Raw genomic sequence first — 20186 nt, 5'->3', positions numbered from 1 at the left:
GAAGCTAAAGAGGCTCAAGTTTTATTTTTAAAATGGAACTTCATTTAATATATATATATATCAGGCTTAGTAAGCCAGATCAAAGAAATAATTAACAGATTCTGGATGGTTTTTGGCTGTTGATTGCTATTCAAACTTCTATAAGTTGGTAGAGTTTATCAGTTAACAACATAACATATTCAAAAGAAATTGTTTAGATTGATTTCATACCATAATAAATGACCAAGGCACCAAAATCACACAAGTGTGTCTAAAGTCAAAGTTGCTATAAACAACTTTACTTATGTGCATGATAAACCCAATGTAATTTGAATGATAAAAGACTTGAATAAAAATTTGGTTGAGTAGTAAATAGGTAAATCTGAATTGATATCAATCAGAGATAATAAAGAATATAATTATTAAGTTTGAATTTGAATGTAAATATAAATTAGATTTGATAAAAAAAATTGTAAGATTTTTTTTTAAGAATATACATCTTAGTATTATTAAAGATGTTTTTTCTTAAATTTTGAATATTTTAAAGTAACCATTTTTATATTTCAAATTTCAAATATTTAAAAAAAAGTTATTAAATTATTGGTTTAGTAGTAAATAGGTAAATCTGAATTGATATCAATGAAAGATAATAAATAATATAACTATTAAGTTTGAATTTGAATCTAAATATAAATTAGATTTGATAAAATAAAAAATTTATAAGTTTTTTTTTAAGAATATACATCTTACTATTATTAAAAATGTTTTTCTTAAATTTTGAATATTTTAATACCCAAAAGCCAAAAGCCTGTACATAATAATTTGTGTTCATGTGTTTATGGATCGATTTTGAATTTTCTATTATTTTGTATATATATATATATATATATATATATATATATATATATATTTTGAAAAATATGTATAGTCGAACCTAATGCCGAACCTCATTCGAACCTGATCAGAAATTTCGAACTCGAATCGAACTTAATCGTTGTCGAATTCGAACTCGAACTTGAACCGTGTGACATAGTATGTATATATTACATACTATTACATTACATTTTAACAACAATAATTATAATCACCAAGCGTCATAACCCTTCACCCTTGTGACCAGTCAATCAACATATATACTATCATGAGAGATCTTGTGATCATCATTCCATCATTTTCATTCAATAATGTAATATGTTACTGATATATCATATATCTATATTTTGGAGCAATAGCACCATCGCTTACTGCAGAGTTCTCAGTGTTTGGTTCTCAATATAGTTTAATGATTAAAGATAGATTCCATATATCAGGCCCTTATAGATGGTTACTGCCTGTTTTGCCATAAAGGAAAAACTATTAAACGTATTATGTGGAGCCACAATGTTGCCAGAACAATTTGAGCATGGGCTGCTGCTGAATACAATGATACATCGTTCTCTTTGTTGCCCCCTTTTGTAAAGGGACTGTTTTGGCAGCAAATGGATGACCCACCGACCATTAGGTGGGAAGAAGGATTTTGGACATCATCAGATTGACAGACATTTTCCTATAAGGAAAAGGCAATGTCATTCACCATAAAGGGGCACAACTAATCTGTTTCATTTTGCGAGAAAATCACAACTTTTAGATCAGTGTTGGTTGCAAAGATTTCAAGCAGGATTGGCATTTTCAGGAAATTCTTGAGATCACAGCGAAAGCTGACGTGCTAATTCTCTTTGCTTCTGTAGGGAGTGCTAACCTGTCTGTGCACACTATGTTTCCATGATGTACAATTGTCAGTATGTTTGTATTTGTCAGTGATGAAGTCTAAGATGCATTTTTCGAGGAACTAAAAGGAAGAAAATGGATTCCCTTACCTGGGATAATGGATAAAAGAAAGTCAGTTTCCCCTTGCCCACAATTAGATAATTTCAGGGACACTGCTCTGACTGACCCAATATATATATATATAGAGAGAGAGAGAGAGATAGAGAGAGAGAGAGAGAGAGAGAGAGCAGGGTTAGAATATGCTAATATAATATTTTTGGGGACACTGCTCTAACTGACCCCATATATATTTTCAATAGATACCACAGGGTTAGAATATGCTAATGTAATCATAATCGGCGTTATGGTATGCATGTAAATGTAACATTTGATGTTGCCTTCTGAACTTATTCATAGATTTTGTGCCTCCTGCTTTTGAGATTTAAATCTTGTCCTTTTTCTTTGCTATGGTAATAAGGGAGTTATTGGCTATTTTAATGGTACAAATAATCTATTGGACCCTGATGCTTTAATTTATGACTTCTAATCATTTGCCTTTTCTACGTGTTTACAGAAGGGTTCACCTGTACATGCTATTACAATAGTGTCTGCGTTGAGATGCCTGGAAAAAGCTCCTCTACTGCCATCATTGGATTGGGGTGGTCTTATGAGAGGGTTTATGCGATACAAGGATCATAGTTCACAGAACCAGTTGCTTCTTGTTTCTAATACCCAAGCAGTGATCCATACTTCTAGTTTACGAGAAGCATGTGTTCATTTCTCATTTGTGCATGCAGAGCGTATTCCTTCCCTACTGAACTTCCTTGATGATCTCTGTGAGTTATCAAGGTTCAACATGCTGGAAATTTCATTGCAATCTGTTCTACTGCTACATATGGTAGATATGACAAGAATATTCTCTCAATCTAGAATGGAGAAATTTTTCAGTGACGTATTAGATTTCATCAGCCATTGGTTGATTTTGGAAATCCCAAAACATGACACTGAACAAGAGACTGAGTCAAACAGCTATTTAAAAATTGCCTTTTGGAAGAGCCTTTATAAATGTCTAACAGAGATTTTATCACCCTTATCAGAGATTTATCTTCCAGATATATTAAACTGTATGGAAATCTTATTCCAACTCTTACCCCCAGTGCCTTCTAACGTTTCAGAAATGTGCCAAACTGGCAGTAAGTTTTATTCTTCTGAACAGGAGTGGTCACAAGCTTTAAAGTGCCTTATGAATGCTCCAAAAGAATGGCTTCTAGATATTCTCCAGGTACAGATACTCTTCTGGGCACACTCTGTCTTTGACATCAGAATTTCACTTATTTAATTAAAGAGTCCATATATGAAAATGTACAGATTTATTATAGGTATTGTCTTATCATTCTTGATTGTCTACAGCTTAAAGTAAAGGATTCTGAAGAGAAAGAAAAATCCTCAGCTGCAGTGAGTAAAGTAATTATGGCTAGTGCGAGACTGGTTGTAAGCAATTATATAACTTACTCAGAACTGGGAAAAGCTCGCTCTTATCTCTTGAATAAGAAATCAAGTGGTTGGTGCTATTTGACATGGAAATATTTATTTTGTGCATACAAAAATTGGGATTTATTGTAGAGACTTGGTATATATCTTGAATCTTTCTAGTGAGAGACTTAGAAATATTCTGATTTTGCATTCAATTTCTTGACATATTTCAGATATCTGGAGCCTGCTTCTGGAGGTTGCTATGGCACTACGGCATGCAACATTTGATGTTAAAAGACAGTGGTTGCTTGATACAATTGAAACAAGCTGCATCACAAAGTATCCTTCCACGGTTAGTATTGGAATCATCCTCTTTGAAGTTATGTGTATTATGTTATATCTAGTATCATGCAATTTTGTAGGATTTGTTTTCTTTCTGCTTATTGTTAACTTTAAAGCCCCCCATTTTTGTGGTTTTCTTAGATGGGAGATGCTTCAGCCATCTTTTTTACTGTTATTAGCATTTAATGTACTTTTGAGCAGTGTTATCAGAACCGGTCGGTCCGGCCATTTTTGGCCCAAAACCAATCCGAACCGTGTCTCCAAACTAGAATAGGCTGGTTCAGTACTGAACTGGCCAGTTTTGTAATGGAACCAGCCGGTTCGGTACCGAACCGGCCGGTTGAAGACCGGTTTTGTGCAGTTTGTACCTATGCAGGCAAGCGTAAAAATTTACCTTTTTTTTGTTTTTTTATTTTTTCAGTTGGTTGGCCCACTTCTAATTCTCCCCTAGGCTAGCCTAATATTCAAGCCTATAGCTCTAGTATTGCTATTGAATTCATGGTAATGTTAAATTCTTAAAGTAAAACGATGTTCATCCTTTTACTTAAATTTTTAACAATACGATGAAATGACTCGTGATGTTTGAGAGTGGTTCCAGCCTCATTGGATTTCATATGGAGAAAGTAGAATTTTAGATTTCACTCAAAATCCAGCAAACTTAACAGTTTTTCAGGATTTCAAGATTGGGGGAATTGCAATGTTTCCATTGGATTTTTTCATGTACAAGGGTATGGAACTAGTATTTAATAAAGAGCACCAAGCCCTCTATGTACTCCTCTATCATGACTCTACTTAAAATGTACCCATCATTCAAACAAAATCTTCACATGACATGCTACGTTTTTTCTATCTTATTTTAATGCCTAAATGGTTATATTGATGATGAAGACCATAATATAGGCAATGACTTTGATGATATGTAGGCATTGTGAAAATTTCTAAACTGAAATTCTACTACTGCAGCAATTGATTTATTTCACCTACTTATTATTCACAATAAGTTATTTACAAAATCCCTTCAGTAAATATTAAAATAAATTCTACTGCAGTTATCACACAATTACCCAAAGAAAAAAAATACATGCACAAGAACCAATCACATCAACAGTTATTTTTGGACAATTGTCCCCGGAAAAACCCAATGTGGGAAAACCAATGCAGCAAATGAGGGCTTTATTAATCTTCAGCAGCAATTGGTTTTACAAGGAATTATTTTACAGAGAAACTCAAAGAAAACACCAAAGACTTTCCCTTTGAGGCCTTCTGACACTTTGGAGACCTTGCTCCCACTTCTGCGTCACTTTGCGTGGCCCAGCGTGGCTCTGAGTGGTTTTGCATCCCTTTGCGTCAGCTTGGTTGGCTCTGCTTCTCTCCTCTGGACTGTGTCTCTCTCTGCGTTGTCTCCCACTGTCCCTGCATCACCTCCTCCTCTGTCACTCCTGCTTGTTAATGCCCTCCTCTTCCTCCACCCTACAACTCTCCCTCTGAAATCGATCTCCTCTACTTGAGAATTGATTTTCCTTGAGATGTTGAGTATCTACCAGTGTCTTTCCAAATGATCCTCAAGTCTTCTCTTATACTCTTCCTGTTGATGAATCAACGGCTAAGATTAAAACAAACTTGATCCTTGTCTCTTAGGATCTTCTCACCCTTATCTTTATTAATACCCATTAATATTTTTATTTTCCTAAGTTTAGACTTAAGAACTCCTTAAAAATATTAATTATTTTAATAACTCCTCATTCGAATGGAATTTTTCAAAACGATATCTAGGTCTTGGAGATCTCATGTGCCTTAGCCTCTCCTCCAAATTTCAAGGCTAGAGCACATCCGATGCTACCAAAAATCAACAGGCATTTGTTGTGGCATGATTTTTTGTGGATGCCAAAGGCCATCTAGAGCCTATTTGTCGATGTATTTTTGGTTCAGAGATGGATTGCACTTGGTGTTATTTTGGTTATGTGCACCCTTACATCCTATGTAAATGAAAACTTTTACATATTTCTGTATAAATGGTTTGGATTCACATGGATGCATATATATATATATATATATATATATATATATATGTTTGTTTTTTTTTTAAATATGAATATTTTATGTGTTTTTGGTAAACCGGTTTTTTCCTGGATTTTTACTGGTTCTGGTCCAGTTCCGACTAGTTCCTAGTCCACAAGGTTTTTCGGTTCGAACACTAGTTCGGTCACATTGGCTTATTTCAATCATTCCTAGATATATATATATATGTTGCATCAGCTTTGGGGACGGGGGGATGTCAAGAACGGGGGGACAGTTTCTGAGACGACTAGAGCGCACCCCCAAATTTTCAGGGGATGGCAATTTTATATATTTAAAATTTTAAAAAATAATAAATATTTAAAAAAAAAACATAATATGCATATGCCATAAACATGAATGGTAACTTGATAAGTAGAACACATTGAAATAAACACTAACTAGTTAAGAAATCTATTCATCTTAGTAATTATAAAATATAAATATAAAACCAAAAAGATAACACTTAAAAGTTGGAAAATCTTGAATTGTCTAATAACTTAGTAGATTATGATTATATATTCGAAGGAAAAGCATAGATAATAGTTTCAAATTCAGAATAATACATATTGTGAGTGCCAAATGGAAAATGCATCATAATAAGTTAATAACACAAAATGCCAATGAAGTCCCTGACTCAATGGCCATACTATCATGAAGGCTAAAGCTACTCATAAATTTAGATCCTCTGCATTAATGTTGTCCAAAAATGCTTGAGCCTCACTTCCTTCTCTGTCATCATCATCAATGCCTTGCAACTGCAAGTCAATGCCATCTAATGGTACATTTACAATTCCTCCCTGGAGGGATGGATCATCCACCTCATCATCAATCTGGGAAGGATCCTCAAGATCCACGTCCCATCGTGTGGTTGGTCCCTGTAAATACTTTGGTGTTTTCCTTGTAAGAAGATGAAGACTGCTATGCACATAAACTAGTTTTTCCCAGTGTTGCGAAAATTGTGATATTATCGCGATAACAATAAAAAATCGCGAGTTTTTTAAAATGCCGATATTATCGCCCTATTACTACGAAAAAAAGAAATTCTCAAAAAATCACGAAATTATCACGCTAACTTCAAATTATCGCGATAAGTTCGTAATAATCATGATTCAATCTGATATTATCGTGGGGGTGGCAGACAGCGGGTTTTATAAGGAAAAATATGAATTGTTTTATAAGGTTTTTAATGGTTGTTTATGTTCTCCTACTCTAGATCTAGGATTTTAACCAAAAACATTCTTACTTTATTGAGAGGGTTGTTGAGCCTAGAACTCTATATAAGAGGCTCCCCCTTTTGGCTATTTTCGTTGTTGATTGGATATTTGAGAGAGCATTTGTTGAAGACTCGAGCATAAAATGATTTTTCGGGATTTCTTGGAGACTTTCTTTTTCATGTTTGGCTAATATTTTGGTGCTTCAAACTTGGAGATAGTGTTGATTCATTTACATGGAAATCTAGCTACTTAGATCCACTAGATTAGTGCATCTACTTAGATCCACTAGATTAGTGCATCTAATACTTTGGAAGGAACCTAGAGTGGTATCACCCTCTACTTTCCTTACCTATTTTAGGATTGGTTTAACAAATTGCATTTTATCTCTTAGGAATAATTGCAAATTTGTTATTTCCAGTCCTAGAGTAAAATCAAGTAACTAGTTGAAGGAGTGACACCACCTACCCAGGCTACCCCTGCCACCAGTAGAGGACGTGGTCTGCCTCCTCTAGCTCCTACTTCTTCAGGTTCTAGAGCACAGCAGAGTCCACTACCAACTCCACTGACATCTACATCTAGAGGGAAAGGGAAAGCTATTGCATTTTCTCGCAAGAGGGGCAGAGGAAATCAGTGGTATTAGACTTTAGTTATTTGGTTCATTTCATTGTATATGACATTATGATTCATGATATGAGATACATTATTATATTTTTTGTTGATATTTTGAGGCTGAGTTGGGACTCAGGAGTCAGGACTTACTATTCAGGACATGATTCACTGTTATGTGTGATGTAGCACTAGAAATGATATTACACATCTTATATATTAGTTCTTTTATCATATTTATGTGTCAATGTATTTATTTTATGTTGTAGATGCTTTAGATATTAAAAAAATTGAAACAAAAATGAATATTTTTGTATTTGCCAATTTTTTCCCTCGCCGATATTATCCCGATAACGATTTTCGCAACATTGGTTTTTCCGCTCTCTTAGAGGTAAGCCTATTCCTCTTAATAGAGTGGATAAAACTATATGTGGACCAATTCCTTTATGTAGCTGAGGAACTAGCAACCTGAGATGGTAAACGCATAGCTAGTGTGCATATTTCTGGAGTTTGGCCCCCATACATCCTCCACCATCCACTAGGACTTCTCTGTGCCATACCCATCAAATCTTTCTTTGCAGAAATAGTGAAACTGGGGCTATTGAGCATTGCAAAGTCAAGAAATTGTTCTCGAATTATGGTTGCTTGCTCCTCTGTATACATCTTTTGTATGGCATCAATAAATCCTAGTTTCACTTCAGGATCATCTATTGGTGCAACTCTACCTTCCCTTTCCACATACCACTTTGGATTAAGTGCATAAGCAGCCATATGAAGAGGTGTGTTCATCCTGTTCCATCTCTTCTCTATCAACTTTTGGATTTCATTAAAAGATTCCAAAGAGGGGTCCCTTTGACGTACAATGGACTTGACATGTCCGATCATGTTGTCAATTGACTCATATATTTCCCCAAGGTTAGGGGAATCTGAATCTGCATACCTTATGAGCTCCATTATTGGATATGTGAAAGAGACAATGTATTTCACATCAAGCCACCATTCCTCATTCAAAAGCATTTGTCTTATCTTCTTTCCCTGATCTATTTTGGATTCCCCCCATGTAGACCACTCTGAACTGATAATAGTGGCCTTTAAGGCTTGTTGCACCTCTAGCATACGATCAAGAAGAATAAAATAGGTGGCATACCTTGTATCTGCTGGTTTCAAGAACTATTTTTTTGCATAAATCCTGTAAATAGCTAGAGAGGCATGGTGGTTGCAAATAAAAATTTGTGCCTCTCTTGCATCCAAAATAATGTGAGTGATCCAAGAAATTTTTCCAATGTCTTTGAGTGCATTATTCAAAGCATGCACACAACAAGGAGTCCAAAATAGATGCTTATACCTGTTTTGAATCATTAACCCCGCAGACCTACAAACTGGTGCAGCATCTGTGATAACCTGAACTACATTTGTAGGACTAATCTCTTCAATTGCATCCTTCAATACCTCAAATTGGAAAGTTGCATCCTTCAACTTTCCAGTACAATCAATTTCCCTTAAGAAATAGGGCCTACTTGGAGAGGTGACAATGATGTTCAACAAAGGCCTTTGTTGAATATTTGTCCAACCATCCATGACAACTGAACATCCATAAAAACTCCATGATTTCCTAAGGCCGTCCATAAACCCTTGCATCTTTGAGACCCCTCTATCTAGCAAAGTTGTCCTCATTTTATTATAACCAGGGGGTTGAAATGATGGGCCAGCAGCAATGACTTTCCTTGTCATCTCTTTGTAGAGAGGAGAACGGGTGGCATTAAATGAATTCCATTAGCAAAGAAAAATTCAGCCACTGCATCATCTACCTCATCCTTGCGTTGTGTATTGAACATCTCTATGACAGCAACTTTCCTACTTGTCATAGTGTTACAAGGACCCTAAATTGAATCAAGTTCATCATTGTCATTGACTGCTTCTTGAGAAAACTCCATTGAGCCGAGAACTCTTGGTTTTTTAAAAATGGCAGATCTGTCCTCCTCTATCTCTTCAATAATAGTCCCGCCTGTAGCAATAATGTGAAATCTTGTCATTTCAACTCTTTTCTCCAATGAGCAAGTGCATATTTTAACTCCATCCCCTATACTAGCCAATAAATGATGGTAAACTCTAGTGTAGCTTCCATTAAATACATGGTTGCAAAGTTTGCATAACCACTATTGTGAACATGACACAGATCCGCTGAGATTATTTACATTTTACACATGCAGAAAGGGTTTACAATATAACATGATGATCAAGCTGATGATGATAGTTGAATGGCATGGACACATCGATCAAGCACTATCCCTTCTGTGAAAAAAGGGGGTGTACTGCTATGGGTCATTGACACGTAGTGGTCAACATCTGGCTCTACTTGGGGACACATTGCTGCACCGGAGGAATGTGAGAATTCAGAATTTGCATCCACGCAACACACAACTTAACATAAGTAGCGTCCATCCAAAAATCATCACATAACGTTAAGCACAAGAAAGATATAAGCTCTTCATTTATTAACTATCCTAATAACATGAAAAACACAAATCTGATTACAAAATGAAATACCGAAATAACAGGGTATAAGGCTAGAAATACAATACAAAGATGCTCCATGGCATCAGGTGCATTCAATATAGTGCATACTAAGCATTTGCTTGAAACTGTCAGTTGTTTCTTAGATGTGCATGTCCAATCCTGCACACGGTAGGACTTCTTCCTATCCGAAAATCAGGCTGCTCGTGGCCATCTGATGAATAAAATCGCTTTCTCATTCTCCTTCTCTTGCGTCTTTTCTTTGTGGCAGGCTGTATCACTGATGATGTGGAACATTCTGCTTCAAAACTCTCGGATGAAGTATGTAAGATATGCATAACATGTATTTCTTCATTCTTCATCTGCTCTATCAAGAATGATGGATCAGTCTCACAGGTGTCATGAGTTATAACTTGATCTTTTATGACTGGTGGATTAACCATGTGAGCATCAACCTAATTCTTATTAATTTCCATTTTATCTAAGTCACCTTCAATTAGCCACTTTTCAATGGAACAAATGACCTCATAATAAGATGGAGCTTGCTGCAGCAGATAGGGAGGCTTATGATCTGTTGATGTTTCCTTGTTTCTTTCATCCTCTGACTGATGTTGAAGTTTCTGTACCTGTATGGTTATGGCATCCATCTGGGTAGAGTGTTCATCCTTCATAGCACTGACTTCCTTGGCATGGTTTTCCTCCATGGTTAATAACTTATTCTGAAGACATATCTGACCAGCTTCCATATTTTTTATTACTTTGTCATTATCTGCTTTTATGGTCATCAAGCAATGTTGCATAGAGTTTATCTCTTTCTCATGATTTGCTTGTATGATAGCTAACTCATTATTATCATCGAACCTCATGATGGTCATTTCTTCATCCATAGTTGTTTCCATCGCAGTCACGTGATTTGAATGATTAAATTCCATGATCGTCATATTTTCCTCTAGGGCTAATAACTTGCTTTGCATAGAATTAATTTCCCTGTCATGATTAGCTTTTATGGTTTCCATTTCTTTAGCACGCTGACTCTGCATGTCGGTCCTCATATTCTCCATATTCTGAGCACACTTTTCTACTACAGTGGTTACGTGATCGGAGTGTTTAATTTTCATGATTTCCATCTCCTCATCACGTTTTTCCAATTGAGTGTACAAAGTTCTCATATCCTTCACGTAATCAGTTATAAATTTTTCTTGATTAAGCTCCATATTTTTTACCAGTTGTGTTTGACTGAACTGCATGTCTTTAACCAACTGCTTTAGTTCTTCTATAAGATGCTTATCATTCTCCCTTTCACTGTCGACACTGATTTGATAACTTGTTCCTGCTTTTCCACTATCATGGATTCGTCCTGCAATGGTACAAGTGGATGGCACATTCTGATATGGAGAATTGTCTTGAAATCTTTCATTGACAGCTGGATCCTTTACAAGATCACTCTCATTTTGTTGCATAATGTTAGGGGCACAAGGCAAGCTACCTTGATCACCATATCTATCTGTAAAAGCATTGATGATGTCTTGTAAAGAAGCGAAAGAATCTTCAGGACAATTATGAAACCAATTCAAAGCATCACCCTCTAAAGAAAAGGCAAATAGACGCATTTTGACATCTTCATGTTTATATTGGGGAGAACTACAATATTTGATTATTGTATGAGTAAACCTGCATAGATGCTTTCTAACAGCGACTGAATCACCACCCGAGAACAAAGGCAATTTATGAATGGCCTCTTCCGGCATATCATGGAGAAAATCAGTAAAATGACACGGGGTAAATGAATCATCCATGATGACTTGCTTGAAGGGATAAGGAGGGACCAAATGGATGCTAGAGAGAGACCCCTGCTCAAGAAAATCAAGAGATCCACAAGAAGCGAGCTTCTAGTAGAAATTCTTGTAAGAAATGAAAGAAGTGGAGTCGCCACTTGAACATGAATCTAGCTCTAAGATCCAAAAGGCAAACAACTGGATATAAGGGAGGGTTTCTTGTCTAAGAAATAATGGATGAATAAGTGGAGTCGCCACCCAAACAAGAAACGAACCGATGTGTCCAGGTGCTAAAAGTGTAGATGAAAAGATTAATGAGATGACGAAAGATGAAAAGATCAAATGATGCCAAAAAATGTTGTCGTTACCGGCTCAAATGAAAAGATGAGAAATGAGAAGAATGATGAGGAAATGTTGTTGAAATGCTGAGAATAAAATGTCCCCGGCAACGGTGCCAAAAAATGTTGGCGTTGCCGGCTAAAATGAATGATAGAAAGATGAAAGATGAATATCGTAGAGCCAAGGCCCAATAAATCGATCCCCGAAAACAGCACCAAAAAATGTTGTCACAGAATGTCTAGGCACCACGACAATTTTATTAAAATAATTAATATTTTTAATGGGACCCTAAGTCTAAACTTAGGAAATTAAAAATATTAATGCGTATTAATCTAATTGTGGATGCAACTTCTAGAAGAAGACGAGGATCAAGCTAAAATGATCTTAGCCATTGATTAGCTTTTAATCTAGGTCGTTGAATGTCAACGAGAAGATTATTTAAGCTTGAGGGTCGTTTGGAAAACACACCTAGAGATCAAGAGATCAAATTTCTAAAGTGAGAAGTTCTGGAGAGGAAATTTTGTTCGAGTAGATTTCTTGTTGTTGAAGGGCGGGGATAGCATCCGTAGAGAGAGAGAGAGATTTTCTCAGCCGGAGAATCATAAGCAGAGAGAGGCAAAGTGATCCAGCAGCTCTCACATAGAGGTTGACACAGGACCACGCAGAGGCAGTGTAGAGGGTGAGAGAGAGTCCAAAATTTTGTAGCAAATTCAATTTCAGAAGCTGGGAGCTGGGGTGTGAGACCGGGAGGCTAAGAGCAGTGACTCTGAGCAGCAAATCAATCAGTTGGTTGGGTGACGCAGTGCCTAGAGGGATTGACGCAGGGATTGCATGAGGACTGCGCAGAGGCAGCGCAGGGCCTGCCAAAGGCACCTCATCCAATGTTCAAATCAACCAGGATTTTTTTCAGTGATTGTGTGAGGTCATCTCACAAATCTTTCTACCAGTATTTCTCTCTCTGTAACTAAATAACCCTTGAGGTATTCAAAGATGTATTCAGAATTTGTTACTGCTTAATAATAATAAACCTTCAGAACTGTTGCACTGGTTTTCCCGCATTGGGTTTTTCTTGGGACATTTGTCCAAAAACAATGGTGTCATTTGTCTTGTATTTTCTTTCTTGCTCAGTGTCTTGTTTCTGCGTAATATTTAATTAAGTGAAGGCTGCAGTGTATATGTTTTGATATTTATCGTAGGAAACTGCAAATAATTTGGTTGATTAATTTAACAAATAGAAGAAACATTATCAGTTGCTGCAGTAGGGATTCTAATTAAGAAATTTTCACATTTTGTTCCCTCACCTTAAATGGGGGGTTAATCTTCAATCCTAGTTCTGTGGAATCTCCCCCATTGACCTATGAGTTTAAAAAGGGCACTACTTGGGAAACCCTGATTTCGATATGTTTATTTGGGGTAGCGTTGGATGTGCTCTAAGCCTCAAATTTTGCAAGGAGGCTTGGGCACATGCATTCCAAAGAACCCAAAAGCGTTTTGGGAAATTCCATCCATAAGTAATTTTATTAAAATAATTAATATTTTTAATGGGGTTCCTAAGTCTAAACTTAGGAAAATTAAAATATTAATGGGTATTAATCTAATCATGGGTGAAACTTCTAGAAAAAGACACGAATCAAGCCAAAACTATTTGAGCCTTTGATTAAGATTTAATCTAGGTCGTTGGTTGTCCAACAGAAAGATATAAGAAGGGGCTTGAGGGTTATTTGGAAGACACTTTAGGAGATCAAGAAAATCGATTTTCTGAAGTGAAGTTCTCAGGAGGAAAAATCGATTGAGGAGATTTCTTGCAACAAAGAGGCAGTGAGAATCCGAAAAAAAAAAAAAAAAAGAATTTCCAAAGAGTACAAGGCAGAGGGAGGACAGAAAGACGTCCGAGGAATGTTGACGCTGGCCCACGCAATGTTGACGTAGATGCAACGCAAACCTTGAAGGGAAGTTAAGTTTCCTACTAAGAGAAGTCAAGTTTTAGTTGCCAGAAGCCGAGGTGTGAGTCTAGGAGGCAGAGGTTCGATTTTTTCAGCAGCGTAATACCCAGGAGGGGTAACGTAGAAGCTGTCGGGAGTGACGTAGTTCTGCGCAAAGGGTGACGCAGAGCCTCTAGTTCAGTAGGATCAGCCACTGATTATCCAGTGACAGGGTGAGATTATTTCACTAGTCTTTTGTTCAGTGTTTTCTCTCTATCAGATTACTAGTTAAGCATCCTAGAATTGTACTCAGATTTCCTCCTGCATAATAATAAAACCCTCAAAGTTGTTGCACCAGTTTTCCCGCATTGGGTTTTTCCGGGGACTATTGTCCAAAAATAACGGTGTCCTATGTGTTTCTATTTTCCTTGCTCAGTTTCTATGTTTCAAAATCATATTTAATTTGGTGTAGGCTGCTTCAGTAATTTACTTCAATGTTTCAAGAAGAAATTTGAAATAAGATTGTAATGTAATTTACAATCTAGGTGAAGTAGATTCAGTTCGCTGCAATAGGATTCCTGAGATTGTTAGATCTAGGAATTTTCACATGGTATCAGAGCGTTGATGTGAAACAAGGAAGAGAAAATCTAGCATTGAAGCAAGGGCCAACTTGCTGCAGCAAGCAGCAGCTCGAATCCCTTGAGGGATTGCGCAATTCTAGCTAGGAGGGCTATATTTTCATGTGTGTCTCTCTCTGAGTGAGCTGACAGAGAGGTAACACTGTCGGATCGAGAATTTTCCAAGGCAAAGGGAGCCACGCAAAGCTAGAGGGACGCAGTTTTCTGCGAGTTGAGTGCTGGGCAGAAAAGTCGTCGAAAGGAAGAAGCAGATCGCATAGTGAGGGAATACTTCCTTAGTGATTTCTTGCCGAGGAAATCAGTATTTCTCAGTTACTGGGCAGCAGAGGAGCAGCAAATTTACTAGCTCCATCAGGGAGTGCGTAAGCCAACCTAGAAGCTACACAGTAGGGAGAAAGAGGGAGTTGTTCGACAATTTTCGGAGGATATGGCAACTAGTGGCTTGAGGGATCAAGACAGATGGGATGGGGCTTCCAACTATGTCATTTGGAAGGCTAGAATGGCTTTCCTTCTAGATGAGCATGCCCTCAAGACGTATGTTGATATTGTGGTATTTGTCCCTACGGATGCAGATACACTGAAGAAGTACAGAGTTGAGATGACGAAGGCGAAGAGGATGATCCCGGATGGAGTCAAGGATCATGTTGTATGTCACATTGCTAGTAGAGGAAATGTGGGATGTCTTAGCCACATTGTATCAAGGATCTTCCGAGCAGCAGAAGATGTACTTGGAACAAAAGTTGAGATCTGCTCAGATGCAGAAGGGAGAACGTGTGGATCCATTCCTCACGAAACTGAAGGAGACCCGTGATGAGTTGTCAGCTATAGGGCACACACCTCAAGATTCGAAGTTAGTGAGACTGGCTCTAAATTTCATCTGGGATGAATGGCAAGTTTTTGTCCAGAGTATCCTAGGCAGAGAAGCATTGTCGAATTGGGATGAGATGTGGGCTGCTCTAAAACAAGAAGCGCTAAGGAGAGACCTGGTCAAGGTCAAACTTGACGGAAGCAGCAGCAGCAGTGGGTCGAAGCCCAAGGATGAGGAGGATAATGTAGCCCTTGCATCGAAGGGGCAGCAGGGGCAACAAAGATGAAAGAAGGACGTCTCCAAAGTGAAGTGTTTCAGATGTGGCGAGATGGGCCACTATGCATCCCATTGCCCTTTGAAGAAAAAGGACAAGGATGAGAAGCACGATCCTAAGGTTGCAGCTGCAAAGATCGAATAGGAGGAGTTCACCATGATTGCCAAGATACTTCCAGGAGGGAGGTGAGCTGATATAGAATTGTAGTTCGATAGAGCTACAGATGGGCAGAATCCTTGAGGAAGCCACCTCTTGGATCATCACCTTGCTACGGGAGCCCATGATCAGTAGTAACGGGATGGAGGAGTTTTCAGTTGGTGCCATGGAGTGTTGATTCGACAGATACAGTAGTTAGTAGTGCCAGAACGTGAGCAGCGCAAGGCAGAGAGGCAGCAGTGCAGAGCTTCAGCAGCGCAATGGCTTCAGAAGACAACATGGGACTAGCAGCAGTCAGGCTTTCAGCACCGAGGTGTATCCACTGGATACTTGTCCAGTTTTGGGTGTTTTCAGTTGCTTCTCTCAGCAACTGAGTTGCAGTACGAATGCAGTGTTAGCAGTGGCAGTGCTAGCAGCATAGCAGATGCAGCATTTGAGAGGGAGTTGTAGTACAGATGTAGCATTAGCAGTGGCAGTGTCAAAGGAAGTAGTACAGTTGCAGTAGCAGCACAGTAGTTGGTGGACAGCATGTCAATTATCAGCAGTGCAAAGGATGATGCTTCAGAGTCAGAGCAGTGTGCAGTAGTAGTGTATTGCTAGAACACATTCCTCGCTAAGAGGGAGTGTTGATTTGGGGTAGCATCGAATGTGCTCTAAGCCTCAAATTTTGCAGGGAGGCTTGGGCACGTGCATTCCAAAGAACCCAGAAAGCGTTTTGGGAAATTCCACCCAAAAGTGATTTTATTAAAATAATTAATATTTTTTATGGGTTTCCCAAGTCTAAACCTAGAAAATTTAAAATATTAATGGGTATTAATCTAATCATGGGTGAAACTTCTAGAAAAAGACACGGATCAAGCCAAAATGATCTGAGCCTTTGATTAAGATTTAATCTAGGCCATTGGTTGTCCAACAGAAAGTTTTAAGAAGGGGCTTGAGGGTCATTTGGAAGACTCACTGAGAGATCAAGAAAATCGATTTTCTAAAGTGAGAAGTTCTCAGGAGGAAAAATCGATTGAGATTTCTTGCAGTAGAGGGGTAGTGAGAATCCGAAAGAAGGAATTTCTAGAGAGTACAAGGCAGAGGGAGGACAAAAAGATGTCCAGAAGAAGGCTGACGCTAGCCCACGCAGTGCTGACGCTGAGGCAATGCAAACCTTGAAGGGAAGTTGAGTTTCCTACTAAGGGAAGTCAAGTTTTAGCTGCCGGAAGCCGAGGTGTGAGTCCGGCAGGCATAAGTTCGATCTTCCCAGCTAGCAAAGGATCCAGAAGAGGGGCAGCGTAATACCCAAGAGGGGTAACGTAGAAACTGTCAGGAGTGACGCAGTTTTGTGCAGAGACCACGCAGAGGGTGACGCAAAGCCTCTCGTTCAGCAGGATCAGTCACTGATTCTCCAGTGACAGGGTGAGATCATTTCACCAATCTTTTGTTCAGTGTTCTCTCTTTATCGGTTTGCTAGTTGAGCATCCTAGAATTGTACTCAGATTTCCTCCTGCTTAATTCTGCACCGGTTTTCCCGCATTGGGTTTTTCTAGGGACTATTGTCCAAAAAGAACGATGTGTTATGTGTTTCTATTTTCCTTACTTAGTTTCTATGTTTCAAAATCATATTTAATTTAGTGTAGGCTGCTTCAGTAATTTACTTCAATGTTTCAAGAAGAAATCTAAAATAAGCTTGTAATGTAATTTACAATCTAGGTGAAGTAGATTTAGTTGGTTGCAGTAGGATTCCTGAGATTGTTAGATCTAGGAATTTTCACACGGTAGTGTGGTCTCGTTTCTTGTTCCACATTTTTCACTCCTCTTCGCACATTACAATCCCTATTTCATCATTTTCCTTCTCTAGGTCCACATGACCACTAGGTCCACAAGGCATTGGCACACCCCTTTCCCTTGTCCACATATCTAGGTTGGGCTTGAAATGTTTCCCCGAAGGTTGATGTAGCTAAAATAAAGATAAAAGTACATCATGGCCACAAGCAAGAAACAAAAAGAAAAGAATATTATAAAATGCAAAAGTTGGTCGGGACATTAATTAGCATGTGGGCAAAATCCAAACATGAGCTCTACCCCTTTATCATGGCCATCACCCTGGTTCCTAGGTCCCCATGAGTACCTCCACATCATTAAGGAACCCATGCACGTCCTAACTCTTAGTGGGTGATGAACTGCTCCACCTTAAGGGGTAATAATTGCTTCACATCATACACGACATACTCTTATTTCCTAGAGCCCCAAGCAGTAATACAAAGAAAAATCAAGAAAAAGCAAAAGGCAAATAAAGAAGGGTGAAAAAAAAAAGGCCAGGGTAACTCATGTATCCACGGTTGCTTCCTCCTACATCTATACACCCAATATGTGGACATCCCTCATTATTGCTATCCTTGTACCCATGGCATTTGGCCTTGAGACCCTTGTGACCCCATCTATTTCATCATCATTCATGTGCCACCCATTAATTGAAGGATGTTCCAGGGACCTGTCTTTCCCCTTAGGGGTTGGGAACACCTAATAAGGTTGTTTATTAACCACTCCTACCTAGGAATATAACACTATTACAAGATTAAAACCCCAAATTTGGAAGGGAAGCCCAATATGAAGTCTCAATGTGCCCTTGATTAACAAGCTTGGTTAATCAAGCTTGGTTCACTTAGATAAACTAATAAATTATTGTACCTGATGGTGTGGATGCGGCACTGGACGTTATATTTAATTGTCAAGTGGTTTCATCATGGGTTGGGAAACTTAATTGGGACCCAAGTCCACCATAGGATCATATTGACACCCCCAGGTGAAGCATTAAGAGCCATGGGACTCCCATCATGTGCAGAGCATCATTTCACTCCATGGGCACCTTTAATACCCTCGGCAGTCTACTCATTGCCCCACATTATTCATGTAATGATGCACATGGACCAGTGTGCCCCAGTTGGCTTAGCATTTACCACGTGGTGTGGCAGTTGATCCAAGTCCCAGAGGAGGTTTGTCTCACACCTTGAGACATGTGAGGGCAGGCACCATCGTCAAAGCTCTCAGCAGTGGAGCATTACAAGCTATTTGTTATGAATAAAATATATAAAAAATACTATAAATAAATAGTAATCATAATAATAATTAGTTACTGAAGAGGCATGTCTCTAAAGACATGATCATTCATGAAGGGGCACCTTCCTAGGTATATAAGTGGGCCCTCAATTGTAACAATCATCATATTCTCATTTATATATTTTATATATACTTGTATCCTCAATGGACATCTTCGTATTCGAAGTGTTTTGAAGATTATTGTGAAGTACGAACTTTTTTCATAAAACTATTCTTCCATTAGGAGGCCCATGAGACCAATTTTTGTGCCTCAAACACAAATTGGGGCCCACATGATGATTTACATGGAGATTAAGGGGCCATCCCCTTGTTCAAGATTTATGGAGCCCTCTCTCATATTTTGGCACAAAAAGATGTTGAAATTTCTAAGTCTAACACGTTATAAATTCTTCCTGCATTATCTGGTTTATTTCACCTACTTGTTTATTCCTTAACAAGTTATTTAACCATATAAATACTGAAAATAAACACAAATGCAGTCTCAACTCACAAACAGATCGTCAACTAAAATAATAGACAAACACACAAGGGGCACCGTTATTTTTGGACAATTGTCCCTGGAAAAACCCAACTTGGGAAAACCGGTGCAGCAGTTCTGAGGGTTTTATTATTAAGCAGCTTTCTTGAGTACAACTAGGGTGCCAAACTGGTTCACCCAACAGAGATTTCTATCTGGCAGTAATACCTCTCTTCGGAAGCAGATATTCAGCAAGTCTGCCCCACGAAAATCCTTCCAGCACTTCTCCAAGGCTCTGCGTCAGCCCTGCTAGCCTCTACATAGCTCTAGAACCCCCTGCGTCAGCCCTCTGCCTCTCTGCGTCAGCTCTTTGGCCCTCTGCATTACCCACGCAGGCCCTGCTAGCCTCTACGCAATCTCTCTAGCCCTCTACGTGGCTCCTATTAGCTCTGCGTAGCCTCTTCAATCACTGCGTTGGCCCTCTAGCACTATCTCTACCTCTCTGCTATGTACTCACTGCCCCTTGCTGCAACTCAGATCACTTGTTCGAATTTTCTCAAGAAACCTTACTCCAGAAAATCGAATTGACTGATCAATCTTGGTGTATCTCCAACTGACCCTCAAGCGTCCTCTTATACTTTTCCTGTTGAGTCTTCAACGGCCGAAATTAAGTCCCTAAACAACGGCTAAGATTAGATTTGGCTTGATCCATGTCATTTAGAACATTCTCACCCAGTTTTATATTAATAACCATTAATATTTTAATTTTCCTAAGTCTAG

At 38.4% G+C, this 20186-nt stretch overlaps 1 protein-coding gene across 1 annotated transcript in view; it reads left to right on the top strand.

The window, feature by feature from the left end:
- The window catches only part of RST1 (ARM repeat superfamily protein), a 486537-nt gene that overhangs the window by 455077 nt on the left and 11274 nt on the right, over positions 1–20186 (top strand). The window contains exons 22-24 of the mRNA XM_089458753.1: positions 2300–3007; positions 3136–3286; positions 3432–3550. Coding sequence (XP_089314879.1) covers positions 2300–3007; positions 3136–3286; positions 3432–3550 — 978 coding nt within the window. The remainder of the gene's footprint in view (positions 1–2299; positions 3008–3135; positions 3287–3431; positions 3551–20186) is intronic.

This window comes from Pinus tabuliformis, chromosome 7, assembly GCF_031772625.1.
Source record: "Pinus tabuliformis cultivar Carrire ecotype Pingquan chromosome 7, CPIR1, whole genome shotgun sequence".
Lineage (NCBI taxonomy): Eukaryota > Viridiplantae > Streptophyta > Pinopsida > Pinales > Pinaceae > Pinus > Pinus tabuliformis.
Note: the sequence above shows the minus strand (reverse complement) of the source record. Positions and strands in the feature narration are given on the sequence as shown.